The sequence below is a fragment of the Mauremys reevesii genome, linkage group 5 (genome assembly GCF_016161935.1).
Source record: "Mauremys reevesii isolate NIE-2019 linkage group 5, ASM1616193v1, whole genome shotgun sequence".
Lineage (NCBI taxonomy): Eukaryota > Metazoa > Chordata > Testudines > Geoemydidae > Mauremys > Mauremys reevesii.
Window position 1 is genome coordinate 54,064,313 of NC_052627.1, and position 20,536 is coordinate 54,084,848.

General features: G+C 45.0%; 1 protein-coding gene across 1 annotated transcript in view; it reads right to left on the reverse strand.

Annotated features, from left to right (window-relative positions):
- The window catches only part of FREM3 (FRAS1 related extracellular matrix 3), a 313,505-nt gene extending 294,477 nt beyond the window's left edge, over positions 1 to 19,028 (reverse strand). Inside the window, exons 1-2 of the mRNA XM_039539811.1 lie at positions 14,378 to 19,028; positions 12,193 to 12,282 (exon numbers count right to left, since the gene is read on the reverse strand). Coding sequence (XP_039395745.1) covers positions 12,193 to 12,282; positions 14,378 to 18,755 — 4,468 coding nt within the window. The 5' untranslated portion in view covers positions 18,756 to 19,028. The remainder of the gene's footprint in view (positions 1 to 12,192; positions 12,283 to 14,377) is intronic.
- Between the last annotated feature and the right edge of the window lie 1,508 nt (positions 19,029 to 20,536).

Sequence of the window (20,536 nt, forward strand, 5' to 3'; positions counted from 1 at the left end):
CCTATCCCTAAAATAAATATAATACCTAGATCACAATTAATGTCTTCAAAGTATTTTGAGATTCTTGGGTGAGAAGGGATACAAGTACAAAAAAAATTACAACAGAATTGGCAATTCTGAGCAACTCTTATACATGTGATGTGGTAATGCAATGTTCTGGAAGGAAATGTTTGAGACAATTTATACAGTCAATAGAACAATGCTTTCTTTAAGCCCTAATTTAGGCTTACAACATATTAGATATAACCTGTCATTAACTACATGTCATGCAAAAACTTTACCACAGATATGGAATTTGGCCAAGAATTGAACTCTACTCATTTGGACTGTCAAAAGATTTATCAGCTGAGTTTCTCATATACAAGAAAACATTATTATGGAAAAAAAATCACCATACATCATAGGCAAGACTTGGACCAGTTAGCAGAAAAAAAAGAACACATATAGACGTAGGTTTCCTTAAACATACATGTATCAAAAAGTGAAGAGTAAGTAATTACTACACAGGCAACTTGTTTAGATGTTTAAAATGTTAACATTTGGGGAGGAAATGTTTCCATTTACTACAGCTAAAACTTATTTAAAATAAAGAAGTGATAATTCTGATGTACATCTTTATATGTGTATTATGTGCATGAACAAGAATCGTGATTCCCAAAGTGTTGGGACACGAACTCCAACACTATTTAAACTGCGGGGGAGCTGTGTCCTACTACTTCAAGAAAGCATCTGATTATTATTGTTGCTTGTACTGCTGTAGCATCTAGGAGCCCCAATCATGCACCAGACCCTATTGTGTTAGGCATTGTACAAACAGAACAAAAAGTCCCTGCGCCAACCTAACTCCTGAACCAAAAAAAAAATGGTGGAAAGACTGGAAGAATGAAATGGAAAGTTAAATAAAATAGGAAAGAAAGGAGGATGAAAAAGAAGAAAAGAGAGCAGTTATTTGAAAGATGTGATTAGATCTGACCCACACTGTTCAATCTTACTGTATACTTGTGCTAATGTTCCTTGTGGATGCGTCAACCTGACACAAATTCTGTCTCCTGTGCATAGCCTGAGCAGCCTGCTGCATGCTGGGAACTTCCTTGGAAGGTTTGGAGCAGGAATCTTCCCAACTAGACTACATAGCTACAGCAAAGCCACTCTTCAGCTATTACCTGCCCATCCCCCTCCTTTGGAGCTTGAATAGCTTTTGCCCCTCTTATGCCTGAAAAAGATGGGATTGGAGAGAAGATGGCTGATGAGTCCCTTCCCCAGCCTCTCTCCAGAACCTAAATCAAATTTTGCGTATTGTGTGTGGTGCATACCCTCACTTCAGATTCCCCAAACTCCCATACTTGGGAGAACCATGCTGATTCTACTCAGGACAGGCCCTCAGCACCAACAGAGGAGGGGACTCCATTTCACACTGATTTCCCTTATATTTTTTCCCCATTTTGACTACAGATACTAATGTATACATAGATAATTCACACCAACTCTGTGGCTCTAGTTCTTCCATCACACGTATAGTAGTGTACACTAGAAATAGCTGTACTGAAGACATCAGCCACATCAATGTAAAACCAGTGTAATCAGGCTTTATCTATGCACACCGGTACAAGTCCTATAGATAAGCACATACATAAAAAAGTACAACTAATCTTGGTATCATAATGCTAGCTTGGGGGAAGATATGGGTTCTGCAATAAGGAAAAGCAATACGGTCATATTATGTTTCACCTCTCAGTTTTTTCAACATTGTTATCCTAGTAAGATAAGTGTACATTTTAAAACACTCTTTCTTTACCCAGGACAGGATAGTAAATCCTGATCAGGGGCGGCTCCAGGCCCTGGCACGCCAAGCGCGTGCTTGGGGCGGCAAGCCACGGGGGGTGCTCTGCCGGTCGCTGCAAGGGCAGCAGGCAGGCTGCCGTGCTTGGGGCGGCAAAATGCCTAGAGCCGCCCCTGATCCTGACTGACAACAGGATTAAAGGCAAATCAGAGTAATGCAGGGCATACATAGCACCAATTAGATCTCCCCCTTTGATTCACAGTTTATCTCCTACTGACAAAAAGCAAAAGCACTACTTGCTGTACTTCTAAAAGATGAACAGTCTTGTGAGCTAGTTACATTTACAGTAGCTGAAAGCTTAAAAATAAAAAAACAATTATTTTTAATGGAGATTTTTATAAAAAACAACAGGGGAAAAACAAAAACCAAAATACATTGAACCGCACTATGATCACGGTTACGCTCACATTTCCCCATTGGTTTTACTGGATATGTTTAAACAGAGGGCAAAATTTAGCCTATATTCTTCTTATTAGGGCCAGATTTTGACTGGCCTCTGTGAAGTTTGCAAGGGAGGGGAAAGGATGTGTCACAGTTGCACAGTCTATGCTCTGCTAAGGATAGAGAGTGCTTTCTGTAGGCCCACAGGGCACTATCTAACCCCAGGGGTGCCTGGAGGAGGTAAGATCACGGTGGGCTATGTAAGCATGCTTCCCCTGACACTGTACAACTCCCCCTCTCCTAGGTTTCCATGGATACCAGGCACCAAGTTACAGTCTCTAATACTACAGGATGGAAATCTCACAGCCATAAGATAGATGGATGGATGATGACAAATGGCATAACTGGATGGAAATGGAGAAAGACAATCCCACAAAACATTTAAATAAGGGAAAGGAAGATGGCATTATGGAAAAACCATGGAGAGACAGAGCCCTGGAAATCACCAGAGGACTCTTCACATGCTCAACAAGATCAAATTAATCTGAGCACCTGGATGGAGGCAGGGGATCTGTAACCAGGTGTAGTTCTTGTCACTTCAAATCTGGCCCCAAATCAGTAATCCAGACAATACTGTAGTCAGTGTCTTACTGCTGTTTGTTAGTCTATGAGCATTGTGTTAAATCAGTGCAACTCCTAAGCAGCACATTACAAACACCAACATCACAACTGTTGCATTCCTTGGAAGGAAAGAGACCAAGGACTGAATAAACCTGTAGACTGAACTATGCTCTCAGCCCAGAATGTTGCTTGATGGCCCCCAGGGTTAAGGCACATTAGCAGGAAAGTGTGAAGCTGCCATCCTGGCTTTACCTGATGCCCAAATAGTAAATTTCAGTTTCCAAGGCTCCCCATTCAGAACCCTTCAGGGGCAGTAAATTCACTAGCTATTTTACAATACATGTATTAATCTAACTGTATTACAACAACAAGTAGAAAATGGAAAGCCATCATTAAAGGTTAGTGAAACTGACAGACAATTTAGAGAACATTTAATTTCAATCACTAAGGGATAAACAAGTCCACTTCATGGAAAAACCTAAGGATAGGAAGAAATTACAATGTAAACTATGCCAGGTTGATGGCACATTATTCCCAGATGAGAGGTGACAGAGGGGAGCAATAAGTACTCATACAGGGGAAGCGGGGGGGGAGGGGGAAGGGAGAATCAAATTGTTCTATAGCATTTAACCATTCATATTAGAGATGGGGTCTGATCCAGGCGTCTGGTTCAGCTCCATCACTTATTCCAACCTTGAAGCAGTCTGAATCTGGATCTGATCTGAATCTGAACTTTGTAGTTTAGACTTCTTACTGCAATGGGCCTATGCAGAACACACATCTTGAACTCTGAGCAAGTTCAGACCTGAATTTGAACTCTGTAGTTGAATCTCCTTCTTCAATTTTGTGATTGATATAAAACAACAAAAATGTAGAAAGCGTCACACTTCTGGAGAATATCAGGATTTTCTTTAACCCCACATGTAGCGTACTTGCACCACCACCAATCTATGGTGGGTGGGAATCCATAGTTGAAATCTTGGCCCCATTAATGTCAATGATAAAACTTCCATAAACATCAAGGGGGCCAGGATTTCATCCCAGGCATGCTGGGAGCTATCCCCAGCAGGACCCACAGAACAAAAACACCCCACATACTTTATATTACTAATGTGTTAAGTGTCCCTTACCTGTAGGTTTATTTGGGCATTGAGCTGATAATAAGGAAAACGGAATTGTAAGCTTAAAACAGCTTTCTATGCAATTCTTAGATGATGTCTGAACTAGTCTTGCAGGATATCAGCATCAGTTAACTCTCCTTACTCTTTTTGCTACAGTAATTGAAAAGAGATCTCCAGGGCAGCAATGATAGTGGATGTCAAAAGGTTAAGGGTACTAACAACTATAAATGGAAAAGGTGAAGCCTCCAGGTGGTAGAGAGTTATTTATACATAGCATTGCTGAACATAAAAGAACGTGGAGAGGTCTTGTTTGGTGCCCACTACTCAGTCTACTGCTGTTTGCATGAAAAGCATCAGGAAAAATACTGACTTCTTCAATATTTAAATGTCAGCATAGAGTAAAGTCAACAATAATAGGCTCTGAGTATATTGCAAATCATTACATACTGTTTCTTTGAACAAACATAATATTATGACACTGCCTCACTTAGATTTAAAAGTACATTTTAAAAATACCTGAACCATACCTCCTTTTGTAGGTTCAATTTTTGCCAACACGTGTGCCTGTAAAATGAACTATAAATACTGACTACTTGGGCACAATCTGGGATGTAATCAGATTGATTATTGGAGCTAGTGCTCAGATTTGCACTGACAATTCAGTAGTGGGTACAGTTTGTGCAGGTAAAAGGGAGACCCCACCCTTTTGAAAATTTGGTCCCGAGTCAGTCACACTCTCTCATGCATGCACACCATGAATAAACTTACCCAGTAACTCCCCTAATTGGCAGATCATACTTATGTTGCAGATCAAAACAACTCACATTTGTAATCAATGTATTAAAGAATGCTTTCTTTCCCCCATAAATTAAATTATGTGATTTAAAAGGGACACCATCAACTTAAAAGATCACATTTCTGTCTCGATTATTTTTACTTCTTATTGGTACACCTCTACCCTGATATAATGCGACCCGATATAACACGAATTCGAATATAACGCGGTAAAGCAGCACTCTGGGAGGGGTGGGGCTGCGCACTCCAGCGGCTCAAAGCAAGTTTGATATAATGTGGTTTCACCTATAACACGGTAAGATTTTTAGGCTCCCGAGGACAGCATTATATCTGAGTAGAGGTGTTCAAGTAACTCCTAACATTATTGCAAGCCAAAGTGACTGGACAGAAAATTATTTTCCCTCTAATTTTCAGTTTGCTTATTTTCTGCATTGGACAGCTGCTACTCATTGATATGATACCCACTTAATTGACAATGGTCACATAGTTTTACCTGAAGTTATGGCAGTGATATTAGCATACAAAAAACCCAGACAATAGATAACGTCTAGCCACTTTCATTTATAAATACTCACAGCTACATTTTAATTTACTCCCACAGTACAACTGCCTTAATCAGACACCAGCTTTCTTATTCCATTTTATTTATATAAAGTAATATCCTATAGTACATTTATGGCCTAGTCATTTATCTGATAGGACTGCTCAGTTTAGCAGAGACTAAAAGTATTGCTGATGAAATATCTAAAAACAGGCTCCCAGTTATACAGATCTCCTTGTGGCCCCTGGTCTATAAGTAATGAAAGTCACCATCTGTTCACTGTGTGTGGTTCCCCCTCCCCCAGTTTTTCTAATTGTTTTGCAGTTAGTCAAGTTAGTCATGCCATGACCAGTGAAGGACTCACATATTCATCAACTGACAGCAAAATAAGACATCTGGAAGAAAAGTAGGTAGCAGTTCAGAGCACCTTCTCCTGCATATTAAGTGCAATGTTAGCAAAAGGAAACAAGAAATGCATCTCCAACCTGTCATAAATGAATAGCCCTATGTGTTGTTTAACAGCATCAGTTACATGGCATTACAAAATGGGCTAGAACATAATTGGCTCGAGAAATCTATTTTCTTTTTTGCCAATTTCTTCCCAGCTGGTCTATGTTCAACTTTTTTCTTTCATCAAAGGGAGTACAGACCAAAGGCCATTTGCAGTCTCTCATAGCTTTGTCTATTGACTACTCTATTGGCTCCTAAAAGAGAAGATCCTTCCAGCTGTAATGTTGCCAAGGATACAAAGTGCCATCTATGAAGTATGTCTTAGTGCATTTATTGATTATGATGCAGAGGCCTTCTAGTCCCTTGAAAATCAATGTGACTAAAGCTGAATGAAATAATTTACTCACCCAACTTAAACTGGAAAGGAAATTGGTTTAATTCAGACTAGGAAGGATGTACACTTCCAAGATGCCTACTATTCTATCTTTGTTTGTAAACATAAGATAAATGCTTTCCAGATATAATTCCACTGAAATCAGTTGAGTTATACCAGGGTTGAAATTGGTCCAACATTTTAAATTATTCTGACTTCCATAAAATGATGTAATGGTTCATAAATCAAGAAACAATAACAGAAGAGAAATTTGAAGATAATTAGCATAAAAAATGAAATGTGATTGTGGTTTGACTAAAGATTTGTACTGAAATAGGGCGAGGAAATATAATAGGTATAACTAGGGACTACTAGTTACATCATTAACAGGAAATGTACTGAACTGAATTGTCTCATTCACTCAGGGTGCAGATATTTTCACAACGGTAACTTATTTCTCAAGTATGCACTTGCCTGCACTCTGATAGGCTGTGGGCAATCATTAGCCAGAGCACAGAGATTTGCATAATAAGGGTATGGGTATTTTTAATTACTTATATTGCACTACTCTGACTGACTGCTAGAAATGTCTGTGTTCTGTGTAGACCTTTTGGGTTGATTTCTGACTGGAAATCCTCCGAGGCCCAATGAGAGCTTACCACAAAGAGCTCCTCCATCCCACCTCAATCCCACAAGCCACAATGCCCTGATCTCCTAGCAAGTTTCCACAGTGTCTGGAGACCAACAGGAAAGAATCGAAGCTTCTGCTCCACCCACCCCATTGTTGGATTGTTCCTGTTCTGCAATATTTTTCCTGCATTATTCTCTGATAGAAAGATGCTTGCATTATTCAGCTATGTAATGGAACAAGATAATGCTTGCCCAATGCTATTCCAGTATATACAAGGAGGCAAGTTCCTATCAGATTCAGTCATTTTGTTTTGAAACCAAAAGAAATCCAAAAGTGATCATTAATCTTTGTACAATGGTGTCAGGATATCCTGGAAAGTAAGAATCTTGTCAGATTCACTCATCCAGCATCTGAATCGAGATGATACTCAAACTAGAAGTAGGTGTTAATCTAACAGCCAATCTGCGCTCACATTCATTATAGGACACTTTGGAACAAACATATGTGGCCTCCTACCACCCACCCACAGCTGTCAGCCTCCTGTACCTGCATTTTAGGACCCAGACCTGCTTCCATTGAAATTAGATTAATCCAAAGACCTTCCACTCAATCAGTGGAGATTCTCCAAATTTACAATGGTGTAACAGAGAGCAGAATCTGGCTGATGGGCACTTCTGCTATTTTATCAGGCTCCGGGAGCCCTTACTTACAGGTGATCAGCAAAATGAAATCAAGAATTACAATGTCCAGATTAGCCCTTGGAACACCTATAAACAGAAGAATGTATTTAAGCACATTTTAATACTATTTTATAGGATTTTTCCCCTCATTTCTTAGGTTCTAGAAAAGCTTCCAATTGCCAGCTCCCACTATGGTCATCATGCCAGGATGCAAAATCTCATTGGGGCTTATTTGTTCAATGTTTGTACAGCACCTAGCACAATAAAGTCCCTCCCCATCTTGATTGACACTGCTAGGTGTTATTGTAAAACAAAAAACAATAGTAATACATTCTCTTTGGTAGTATATCATCTATGATGAAAAACAGCATTCACACGGTCCATAGAGTTAAGATAAGTGACTGTTCCCTTCCCAGTATTCCACAGATGTCTTAAATCTTTTCAAATAAAGGACATGTAGTAAGAACACTGGGATAAGCCCTGCATTCCTTACCTTGACAAAACTCTCATTGAAGTGAGTGATAGTTTTAATAACTCCCTAAGGACTAAAACCAAGATTTTTTTTTAAATGTGCCTAAAGACAGGCCCCTGCATAAATTGCCTGATTTTCAAAAGTGCTGACACCTAACAATTCCCACTGAAGTGCTCAGCTCTTTTGAAAATCAGGCTGCTTATTAAGCTATGTGAGGATTTAGGAACCTAACTTTAGGCACAGGATTTTCTAAAGCTTGGCTTTTAGATTATGGCCAGCTGACAATTTTACAAAGCTGTGAAATACTGGTGGAACTTGGGGGGGAGGGCAGGAATTAAGCTAAATTGCTATCAGTCTGCATAATCCAGTGCTGTTCAGTGGTGAGTTTGCAAAGTGCACGATGGGACATCACACTATGACGGAGTCTAGGATTGGGAAAGAACAACACTTCACAGGCATATCAAAGGAGGAAAGCAGCAGAAGTTTACATTACAAGTGTGCTGAAATGCCCCTAGTCTGTTTACGTGGGACACTGAGTGCTCAGTCCCAAACAGGGGCGGCTCTAGGCACCAGCGGGCCAAGCGCCCGCTTGGGGCGGCATCCTGGGGAGGGCGTCATTTGGCTCCGGTGGCAGGTCCACCGGAGCCCGGGACAAGCGGACCTGCCGCAGTCATGCCTGCGGCGGGTCCCGTCTTCCCGCGGCTCCGGTTGAGCTCCCGCAGTCACGCCTGCGGCAGGTCCGCTCGTCCCGGGCTCCGGTGGACCTGCCGCAGGCCTGCCGGCGGGAGCTCAACCGGAGCCAAATACCGCCCTCCCCAGGATGCCGGAGCCGCGGGAAGAGGGGACCCGCCGCGGGACTGGGGAAGGGCGGCGCAGCGCTCCGCGCTGCTTGGGGCAGCCTATTTTGTAGAGCCGCCCCTGGTCCCAAAGCTGTCGTTTTTTGTTTTTAAAACACTCCTGGGTAAAGAATCTGTACACAAAGTTGTTCACTTAACTGCAACAGGACAACATCTTTGCTTTCCTTTTTGCAGTTTTGCTTTCAGTCAAAAGTGACTGTAAAATAAATGAGAAGAGAACAAGTACCCTGTGGGGAAACTTGTGGAAATGATCCTAGGAAAAAGCTCTTATAGAGTTTCCTCCAAATTTTCTCACTGGAGTTGCAGATGGGATTTGCTCCCCTGCAAAGTAGTAATGAGTTTGGCTTCCAAACCCCAGTATGTCTGCATTTGCTCTAGGGCAGTGATACTCAGACTGAGGCTCATGAGCCACCAGTGGCTCTTTAATGTGTCTCCTGCAACTCTTAGCAACACATTTAAACACTGTGTGATTTAATTATTAATTAAAGTTATTAACCACTCAGGATGCTTTTACTGTGTTATTAACCAATTAAGTTATCAACTTGCACTAGTTAACTTATTTGCTGGGAGAATATTAGAGAGAGAGAGAGAGCGCACTATAGTAAATGAAACAAAGAATTCACAGTACTGTGGCTCTTTTGCATAATGCTGATTGCTAATTTGGCTCCTGAACTACTGAGGTCTCAGTGTCACTGCTCTAGGGCCTTCTGGCCTGTGGCCTTAACTGTTTAAGCAAAATCATCCAACAAAATAGCTCTCTATAGGATTTCAGAAATGCCTGTATTTATTCCGTTGGGTAAGAAAAAACAGACATTGTTGAGCAGGAGTCCTACACGGAGGAGGCAGAATCCCTGAATTTGGCCCATCCTGAACAACATACTAGGTATCACTAGAGAACAAGGTGAAGGAATATACCCTTCCCACTCAGGCTATGGAGCTATTCTGCAGAGGCTACAGTAGCCTAATAGGTCATCCTTCCCCAATCTGAAAGTGCTTTGAATCTTGTTGCTTACATACATTACCCCACCCACTCCCACACATGCTGTGCATGCGACAGGCAAGGAATCCCTGCAGAGCTGGGCGCTGTTATAAACTGAGGTGCATATCTACAACATAGCCTTCTTTCTGCCTAAAGTCCCTCTCTCTCCTGTATGTAGAATAGCCACACCATTTCCAATGCCAGAGGGTGCTCCGCAGCTGCAGTGGGGTGGGCTGCATTTGCCCTGGCTTCATACACTGCCTTTATTTTAGAAAATTGTTTTCAGCAAATGGAATGTAGCCCACCTTTTCAAAACACCACATTAAATTTCTCTTGCTCTCCATGCAACAATGTACAGTTCAACTATTTTTGTATTAACACAACTGCACATTGTGACATTTGTCCTATTTGTAAATAACATATGTTATTTCCATCTGATATGATACAATAAATATGCAAAGCCATTATTGTGACTCTATTTCCATGTAATTATAAGCCCATGGACCTGATCTTGAAACCCTTACACAGGGCTAGATTGTAGCTGGGTGTGACATGCAGTAACATCTCCCCGCTGCTAAGCAGCTGCCTGAAGTCCAGTCAACAAACTCAACTTTCCAAGAATAAAGGTATGGCTAACCGGAGAGGGAAGGAGTGGAGAATGAGGCACTCTGCATGGTACAATCCCCTTTCAAAGGGTCTCAATTTACAATGCCACTTGCATAGTGAACTACCACTGTAGGAAGCAACAGCAACTCCTCCTCTCTGGCTTTGACACACCAGAGGAGAGTCTGAACTAAGGGCAGGTGGTAAAGGAGGTCAATGATAAAAGAAAATGGTCCAGCCATCGCTGCCTGTGCTGATGGGAAGGGTGGACATCAGGATGCCTTTCAACTGCTAGCTGTGCAGCATGTCAGCCTCTGCATGATCTGCAGCCCAAACTCCCAGCTGCTCGCTGGCTCTCAGAGGCAGCCCATTTTTTCCTCTATACCTTTTTACTTCTGGAAAGGAAGATCTGGGCCTAAGAATAAATGTGATCATTGGTCCAGAATCTAGTTTTGGACCAGTTTTAAACTGGTATAACTCTATTAACTACAATGAAGTACACTGGCACAAAGTGAGAACAGAATCAGTTCCATTTTTCAATAGAATACAGTGGTCACCATTCAAAAAGAGCACCATTTACTGGGCCATTTTCCTTGTTTCCTATAATTAGAACAGGAGATAATACACTGAATTTAGACAATGTGGTGCCAGTCATTGTACCAGAAACTAGATTTGATTTTGTGTCAACCATTTTGGAGAAAGTATTTTAATGCTGTTACAGCCTTCGTTCAAGGACTGATAGCGAACACTCAAAAGGGTTGCATTTTAAAAAAATGTAATTTTTATGGAATGTTACATTTAAGGCCTGATCCTGCAAGCCCTCCACACACAGAACTTCCATTAGCCTCATTACATTGAATCAGATAGGAAGTTTGCAGCATATAATGAAAGCATATAATGACAGATGTTAATCATTCTGCAAAATTCAATATCAAATATCACAGAATGAATCATCCTGTCTTCCCTCAACTAGGACCCATATGCAAAACTCCTGTTAACTTCAATAAAAATTCAGAATGCAAAACACTTGCAGGATTGAGCCCTTGTTAAAACAAACAAGCAAAATACACCAACTATTTCATTCAGATAAATCGTTACTGTAAAGGGGAAAAAACTGCATGCATTACCAGTGTTCATAAGGTGAATAATACCAAAATGACATAATTGAAAACTGAAATACACAAAACAGATACTTGGACAGCAGATCTTTGGCTGGTGTGGATTGTCATAACTTCATTTAAGCCCATAGAGCTATGACAATTCACATCATGTAAAGATGGCCCCAGCATAGGCGACAGCAGTACAAATTTAACCAGGCTGCCCTATCGGCAGCATGCCAGTATCTCAATCTTGATCTAGAGGGACCACTTCTTGTGATATGCGGGCAATGTAGTGTTCAGCCTCCATGTTGATTCTGTTCTTGGTCTCTCTGCTGACACTATTAACAAGGGCCACCTATAGTAATATTACGTTTTTGTAATGGACTTGGCTGAACACTAGGAACTGGACTAGAACCAACAACAGCTTTCCATAGAACAGCAATCATATGGTAACAACTTCTACTTACTACTGAACTGTGGCAAGATTTGAATTAGTAACACCATGGTGAAAGATTTTGTAACCCATTAAGAATTTCTTACACCATTTAGTTTGCCTTAGCAATTTACATTAATTTTAACATTATATATTTAATAAGTGATTCATCCATTATCTCTGTATAAAACTATACATAAAACTCATGAACGTGCAGTAAAATAGAGTGAAGTATTTTATTAATTCCAATATCAATACTATTCTGTTGCTGGATCTCATTTTAAGGTATAGTACATATAAGAAGTATAACCTTACCCTTGTCTTCAATGGAGAAGTAGAAGATGTCACTGGTAGAACTATCACCCTCTTTCAAGACATAGCTGATCTTCATTTCATCAATATCAGCTGATAAAAGAAACATGCTAGTGAATCACCAAAGCATTGTACTGCAGAATATAACACTTACCAATCATTTTGAACTTTAGTATTTTAATTCAATAAACAATACTTGATAATCATTCCATAAATTACTAATTGTTTTTTAAGAATACTACTTTAACATTGTCTTAGACAAAGAAAAAGCCAGTTTTAGAAGATTTATCACTTTAAATTGCATAAACAAGAACTCAAACTCTATTGCGGTAGCATTAGTTCCTACCATGGTCCTTGCTCTGCAATGCAGCAGTAATTAACCGGATTACTAATTTAAAGCTAAAAACTAATTTATGTTGTGTTTTAATCTGTTCTTTAATATATTATTTTAAAAAAATTAAATTAATTGCAAATCTAGTTTTCAGAAACCCTTCACCAACATTATAATGAGAATGACTACGCTACACCTAAATTATATACTGGGGAGTAAAACTTGATTCCTGTAGTTTTGTGCTTTAAGACAAAAAAGAAAAGAAAAGAAAAGAAACCTGTAACACACAAAGCTATTCCAAATGTCTGGGTATCAGATGAAATAGTGGGAACTGTGGGAATTTTAATTAATTTTACTTTATACTGTGACTATTTCTGAACTTACTAAAAAGTCTGAGTCAAATCTCACTGACGATCTTTTAATTTTGCTTCTTCACACACAAGAAATAAGTTGACAGTTTCAGTTTTACGTGAACACTCTTTATGCATCTTAAAATACCTACTTCTTCATACCCAACTCAGCAATGCAAATGTCCTGGATCTTACGCTACCCTGCCATATGTGGGTGTTAACTCCTGTGGACTTCAACAGCAGTGGCACCTGCTTGCTTCATGGTTGATTTCAGTACTTTTAGTGAATTGAAATCATAATCTTTACAGGTGTGGAACATTCCCAGCTGAATTGTAAACAATTTTTACTATATTAGAGCTTGAAAGATTAACTGAAAGATTTTTAAGTATAGTGATTTGCAACCTAATAGCTTTTTCTTCTTTTTCTAAATCCATAAACAAAAAGGTTCCCCCTTTTACCTTTCTCCCCACCTTTTGGTCAGGAATCTACCCACGGGAGGTGGAACAGAGGTCTAGAGTCAAAGCACTTGCGGGGCCAAATTAAGACTTGATTCTCCCTCTATAAGAGATGAGTAACTCCACATTGCTATCAATGGAAATTACTTGTGTCCTGTGGCAGGGTCCCAGATCAGACTTTGACACATCATCAGTAAGTCTCCAAACATTTTCAGTCCCATTTTTACAGATATTGAAACCAAAGCACAGAAACTTGGAATGACTTCTCTTAGCTTACACAGCAAGACAGGAATAGAGGCTAGGGCTAAAATTTTCAAACGTATTTCTGTGATTTAGGCTCTCAAGTCCCAGTTTCAAATGTGATTTAGGCACTCCTTTCAAATATAATTGAAAGTCAATAGGGCATGGGCTCCTAAATCCCATAAAGTATGTCTACACAGCCCGTGGAAACAAACCAGCAGCAAGCCTCCCAGTCTGGGTCAACAGATTCCAGTTTGCAGGGTTCATGCTAGTACTCTAAAAATAGCTGCATAGACACCACATTGAAGATGCAGCTCTGGTTCTGAAACCAACCCCCATCTCTAGGCTTAGCGCTCCAGCTCCAGCCCAAGCTGCAACTTCAAAGTGCTGCCTACACAGCTAGTTTTAGAGCGCTAAGGTGAGTCCCACAATCCTGAGTCTGTTAATCCAGGCTCACAGCACGGGCTGTGTAGAGATACCCGCAGTTGCTTTTGAAAATTTTACCCTATGCCTCCTGATGCATTGTACCAGGACCTAACCACTAGACCACACGTTAGGGATGTTATCAAGTCTTGAGAGAACTTTAGGTTAAGTGTTGGCAGGTAAAACAAGCCTTTCAGCTTCCTTTTAAAGTGTATTTATTTGTAATTTCAAAGCTATCCATGCACCTTGTAAATGGTTTAAGTTTGTGTCATTATTTTTAAAAGACAATCCAGTTTAACTTTAAATTACCTCGTAAGTGAGCAAGTGAATTGTCTAAGGTATATTCCTGGATCTACAGGCTGTAAATGAATAAATCCATTAGCACCAACCTTGTGTAAATGTGTTAATGCTCTCATTTCCAAGGCCAATATTAATGATGAATCCATGCTCTAGGCCATCTGTGATTTTGTACTTCAGCAGTTTGTGTGGGCTGTCTCGGTCTTCTGCCTTCAGTGACTTGCTGGTGATCAAGAAACCCAAGTGTCCAGTTGGAAGGTTTCTCAGAGTTGGGGCACCTTTGTTCACCACTAACTGTGGCACTCCATTGTCCAGGGGATTGATCTGGATCTTCAACAGCTGGGGTTGATGAGTCTCCAGGATAGTATCAGGGAAAATGTAAAAGTCTGTGTGGGTCCCATCAGTCACAGTAAACGATAAGCTATCCTGGCTGGTTTCTGTGCCATCATGTCTATAGCTAATCAGATTCTCATTCAAATCTAGTTTGGTGAAGCTGGTCACAGGATAGCTGCTGTTAAATAAAATCTGGCCATGGACAGGGACCTGGGTAACCGTGAAACGGAGCAAGTGATCAGGGGTGTCCTGATCTTCCACAGTCAACTCAAAGGGGGTAAGCAGTTTGGTCTTCCCTTCCTCAACCACAAGGTCATTGATAGTCAGAATTGGCTTTTTATTGTCCACGTCCGTAATGGAGACCCTGAAGGTGCGGAAGACCGGATTATAGCCATCTGTCACTTCAAACTCGAAGCTGTCCATCTTCACCTCATCCTCTGCAGTGTGGATGTAGTAAATCTTATTGCCAGCTAGCTGGAGCTGAGAGAAGGAAGCAACAGGCACCCCAGGATTGTCCGAGCTCTCTAAGTGTCCTCGGCTAGGAGCACGGGTGATGCTGAAGTGCAGGTTCTCATCAGGACTGTTAATGTCACTAGTGCTGAGCAGGTCAGTTGTGAGCGTCACCTTCCCACCCTCTTTCAGAATTACCCCTTTGTTAATCACCTCAGGGAAGACTATGTCAATGCCGCTGATAGTAATATAAAAGTATCTGTCTATCAAGGGGTTAATGCCATCAGTGACATCAAATTTAACCAGGTCACGGACCCCTTGTTGGCCAGTATGAGCATAACGGATAAAACCCTGGTCTATATCATCCTGGGTGAAGTTCATACCCACTGTAATGCTCCCTAATGGCTCCCCGTGTTTGCTCAGATGCTGCAGAAGACCCTGCTTGGGTGCCAAGCGGATGATGTAGGTGAGGTTCCTGTTCTCTGAATCTATGTCTGTGGCTTTAAGGTCTCTGTTAGTGATGACCTTGGACTCACCGATCTCTATCTCCAGCCCATCATTGATAGTCATCCTAGGGGTCTCATCATCCACAAGGATCACCATGATCAACACTTTCTGTTCCACTGTGTGCTGGCCATCACTTAGCTGGACTTTGAAGCTGTCCTCTTTAATCTCTGAGTCATCATGCTCATAGACAATGCTGGAGGCCTCCTGGAACTTCTCCAGTGTGAAGTTGCGGATGGGTACGGCGCCAGATGTCAGCTGCTGCACAATTCGCCCATGGTTGGGGGGAACACTGATAAAGAAGTGCAGGTGGTCTGGGGGAAGATCAGCATCGGCACCATTGAGGATGGGCGTGTCAATAACCAGACTCATTCCCTCCAGCACCACAAACTCACGCACAAACAGCTCAGGCTTTTCATCATTGGTAGGGATGATGATAATCGGGAAGAAGTGGTGTGGGGAGACGTTGATGCCATCAGAGCAGCAGAAAGTGAATCTGTCCTCTAAGGGCTCCACCCCCTTGTGGATGCTCTGAACATAGCTGATATGTCCCAGGTGAACATCTTTGATGGAGAAGGCACTAATGGCAGTGCCAGCCCTAGACTTTTCAGACCCAGGAGCTGGAGAGATGTTCTCCAGGTATCCAGAAGTGGACTGAACTGTGATGGTGCACAAAATGTCATCCATGGGAGTATCCACATCCTCCGCATCCAGCTGCTGCTGAGTCAGAGCTTTCTTCCCTCCCTCTGAGACAATGAACAGCTCGGGCCCCACAATCACTTTAGGTGCAATGCTGTCCACAGGCAGCACAGTCACAGACACACACGCCCCTTGTACTGTGCTGCCTCCCACCACCCATTCATGGGACAGGTCAGAGATGGTCAGATTGAAAGAGTCATATCTCTTCTTCGGGCCAATCTCTCCACCAGTGTGAGCATAGACTACTGTCCCACTGATAAGGTCTTGCTGGGTGAATCTCTCCATGGGCACCCGATTTACCAGGATGTCACCCAGCTTGGGTGGATCCCTCACAAAGAAAGTCAGTGACAGATCATCAGTATCCTCATCTGTGCCCTGGAGAAGAGAAGTAGTGATCTCAGTGACACCATTTTCTTGCACATCAATAGAGGGTCCCAGCAGTCCATTACCACCAGGTAGAGTGATACTAGGCCTTTCATCGTCCACTGGCTGCACAGTGATCCTAACAGTGATTGGCACATGATGAATGCCATCACTCACTTCCAGTTGATAGGAGTCATTAGTAGACTCATCACCACTGTGCTGGTAGGATATACGCCCACTGGCAATATCATCTAGCAGGAAAGATTCCCCCTGGACTATCAGCCCCTCCAGGTAGCAAAGGCGGCCATGCCGGGGTGCCTGGTTTAAGATGAATATAATTTGATCTGTGTCTGTGTCCTGGTCAGTGGCATCCAACTGACTGCTGGTGAGAAGGAAGCTGCTCCCCTCGAGCACAGTGAAGCCCATGTTGGTGATCTGGGGTGGCTGATTGTCCACTGGCTGCAGGAAGAGAGTGAAAGTCCCTAGCACAGCGTTGCTCACTGAGTCCTCTACACTGTAGTTAAATTGCACCATCCTTGGGGTGATACCCAGCTCCTGGTCAGGCGGCCGGTATGCCACCTTCTGATGGTTCACCTGGGCTTGGGTGAACTGAGTAATGGACACCAGAGGATTGTCAGCCAGCACAATCTCTCCAGCCAGCACAGGGTGGTTCTCATCTATGTCAGCTGGGGGTGCAAGCAGAGTGTATTTCAACTCGCTGTCATCTGTGTCCAGGTCAGTGTAGCGCAGATAGCGCTTTCTGAAGTGGGTCACCTGGTACTCCAAGACTGTCATCTGTAAGCTGGTGCCTGGGTACAGTTCTGGGGGCAAATTGTCTACTGGTTGCACTTTGATGGTGAACACTTGTTCCCCAGACTGGTTAGGGGGCTCATTGTCATCCTGGAGGCGGAACAGAAAGTGGTCCATCACAGGACTGGTGCTATGGGGTCCTGTGTGCCTGTAGAACAGCCTTCCATCCAGGATGTCCTGCTGCAGCCATTCGCTCACCACCTTCTCATACACACCCTCACTTTCCACAAAGCGCCAGGAGGAGAAAGCACCACCAGCCTCCTCCACGTCCTCTTCACTCTCAAAGGATGGCGGTGGCTCTGCCTGGCGCAGGAGCAGCTCACCCAGGTGCTGGGAGCGTGAGATGTGGGCAGACTCCTCAGTGTCTTCCTCAAGTATAAAGCGAATAGTCGACTCTTCAGAATCAATGTCAGTGGCACTGAGAACAAAGGGCGAGAGCTGGACAGCCTGGCGCTCTCTCAGCACCAGCCCGGTGTTGGCGTTGAGCAGGGGTGGCTGGTCATCAACAGGGGCAATGATGATGGGGAAAAGAAACTCTACCTGGTCCTGCCCGTCCTCCATGTGGAACACAGTGTTGTCACTGTAGCTGTGCTCGCTGCCATCATGCTGGTAAACTACCTGCCCAGCCTCCAGCTCGGCTGCTGTGAAGTAATTGCGGCCGGGTGGTGCACCCAGTACACTGAGCTTGCCATGTCGCAGGCCCCGTGTCACCCAGACCTTCACCTCACTCAGGTTGTCCTCATCGCTTATCTCCAGAATGCCAGACAGAGGCCTTGACTGGCCCTCAAAGAGCATCAGCTGGGGGCCGGCGGCTTGGCTGAAGGTAGCCACTGGGGCCAGCGTGTTCATGGGCTTCACCACCACCAGGAAGGTGAAGGGCTCTGAAGAGGCGCCCTCAGGGTCCAACACCTTCATTTCCAGCTGGAAGATGCGCTCCTGGTCCGAGTCCACCGTGGGCGGCTGGTAGGCGATCTTCAGCTCCCTCAGCTCCCGCTGGGTGAAGGAGGTGAGCGGCCGGCTGGGCTCGTCGGTGCTGAGCAGGAAGCCCCGCAGCCGGAGATCCTCGCCTTCCCGCCCGCCGGGGCTGGGCCAGGGCGAGGTGAGGCTGAAGAGCAGCAGGTCCGGGGGGCTCTCCAGGTCCTCGGCCGCCAGCATGTCGGGGGTGAGGGCAGTGAGCACGAACTGCTGCACCTCGGCCACCAGCAGCGCCGCGAAGCCCAGGGAGGGGGCCGTGTTCTCCGCGCCGCCCCGCAGCCGCACCGCCACCTGGAAGTACTCCCGCTCCGCGCCGCCCAGCAGCTCCACCCGCATAGGGATGGAGTCGCGGCGGGGCCAGGGCTCCGCCGCTGTGTGCTGGTAGCGGATCCCCGCCCGCAGGAAGCGGCCGCACTCGCTGCTGTAGCCAGGGGGCAGCGGGCGCCCGGCGGAGTCCACCAGGCGCCCGTGGGCGGGCAGGGGGGCGCCGCCGTCCGACGGGGGCCGCACGGTGAGGCGGCAGCGGCCCTCGGGGAAGCCCAGCACGTTGCCGTCCAGGGGCGGGCTCAGCCCCAGCCGCGACTCCACCTCCAGCGGCAGGTGGCGGCGGAGCAGGCGCGGCGGCCGGGCCAGCACCTCCACCGGCAGCGCCAGGGGCAGGAGGCGCGGGCGGCGGGGCGAGCCCGAGCGCAGCTGGAGGCGCAGGCGGTAGCGGCCGGGGCTGGGGGCGCCGTAGTGGGTGTAGGTGACCTGGCCGGGGCCGAAGCGGCAGGGGAAGCGCCGCGGGGAGAGGGCGCCGGGGCGGGGCGGGCCCGGCTCTTCGCTCTCCAGCGCTGTCAGCTCGCAAGTCTCCCCCGGCGGCACGCGGATCACCAGGTCCCGCGCCGGGTCCAGCGCCACGGAGCGGCCGCGGGGCACCCGCAGCCCCCCGCCGGCCACCAGCAGCCCGGGCGCGCCGCCGCCGAGTCCCGGGGGCAGGAGGAGGGGAAGCGGGGGCGGGTCCCGCTGCGCTTCTCGCCCAGCTGCCAGACTGCACAGCAGCACCGCGGCCAGCAGCACCGGGCAGCGGGGGTGGCGGAGCGAATCACTAGCCATCGCCCCCTGGAAGCGCGGCTGCTGCTCCGGCTGAGGTGGCTCCGCGGCGAGGTGCACTGGCCGCCTCCTCTTCTAGCAGCTGGGCGAGCGGTGCGCTCTGTTCTGCCCCAGCTGCCTGCAGGTACTGAAGAGAAGAGGTGGAGGGGGGCGGCAACTCCTAGCACCGCCCCGGAGCAGCCTGACACAGCCCACCCGGGGACCCAGCGCCTGCCCTACAGCCTAAAGGAGATGGAGAAAGCAGCTCCTAGACAAACTCACCCAGCACTCAGGAGAGGGGGAGACAGGAACCCTCCCCCCCCCCGCTCTGATTTTCCATTACAGGGACCCACTCGTCTTTTCTGGGACTATAGTGACTTCAGCTGACTAGGGCTCCAGTCCCCACCACGAATGGCTCTAGTTTAATGTGTACCCCACCAGGGCACAGAGCCTTCAGTTTATGCTATGACATACTAATCTCTCACCTCACATAAAATGGTTTGTCATAACACTAGGAACCACAGCTCCCCCGAAGTTCCTTGGATCAGCTTTAAGAGCCGGATGCTGCCATCTGTTTAAACGCAATGTCTCTGCCTTTACAGAGGTGTCATTGAGAGCAGCATGGGGCTTTTTAGCTCTTCTTTTAATCTTACCCCAGTACAGCTCTAATACTAAGCTTTTACATAATTAGTTTCAGCTGTAGCTCTTCAGCTTGTTAAGTGCTGTCCTAACGACGGAGAGTGACACGGAACCTGTTTCAAATCTTTTATTACCATAAACATCTTTCTCTGACTCTCACAAGGTGTTTAAGGAAGAGGAGGGCATTCCCAAACAGTTTAAAAAAAGAAAAAACCTGCTGGTACTATCACTGCCCTTCCGTAGAACCTGCTGAACCCTAGAGAAAACACACTTGCTCCTTTCCTAGTTTGGCTATCAAGTTCTATGGGGTGTATATTAAGAAGCAAAGTTTTGAGCCTACTGCAGAAAGTTTGTGGTGCCTTTGACTTAGTATCTGGTTCTACTAAACAAACACTAGCAAATCCACA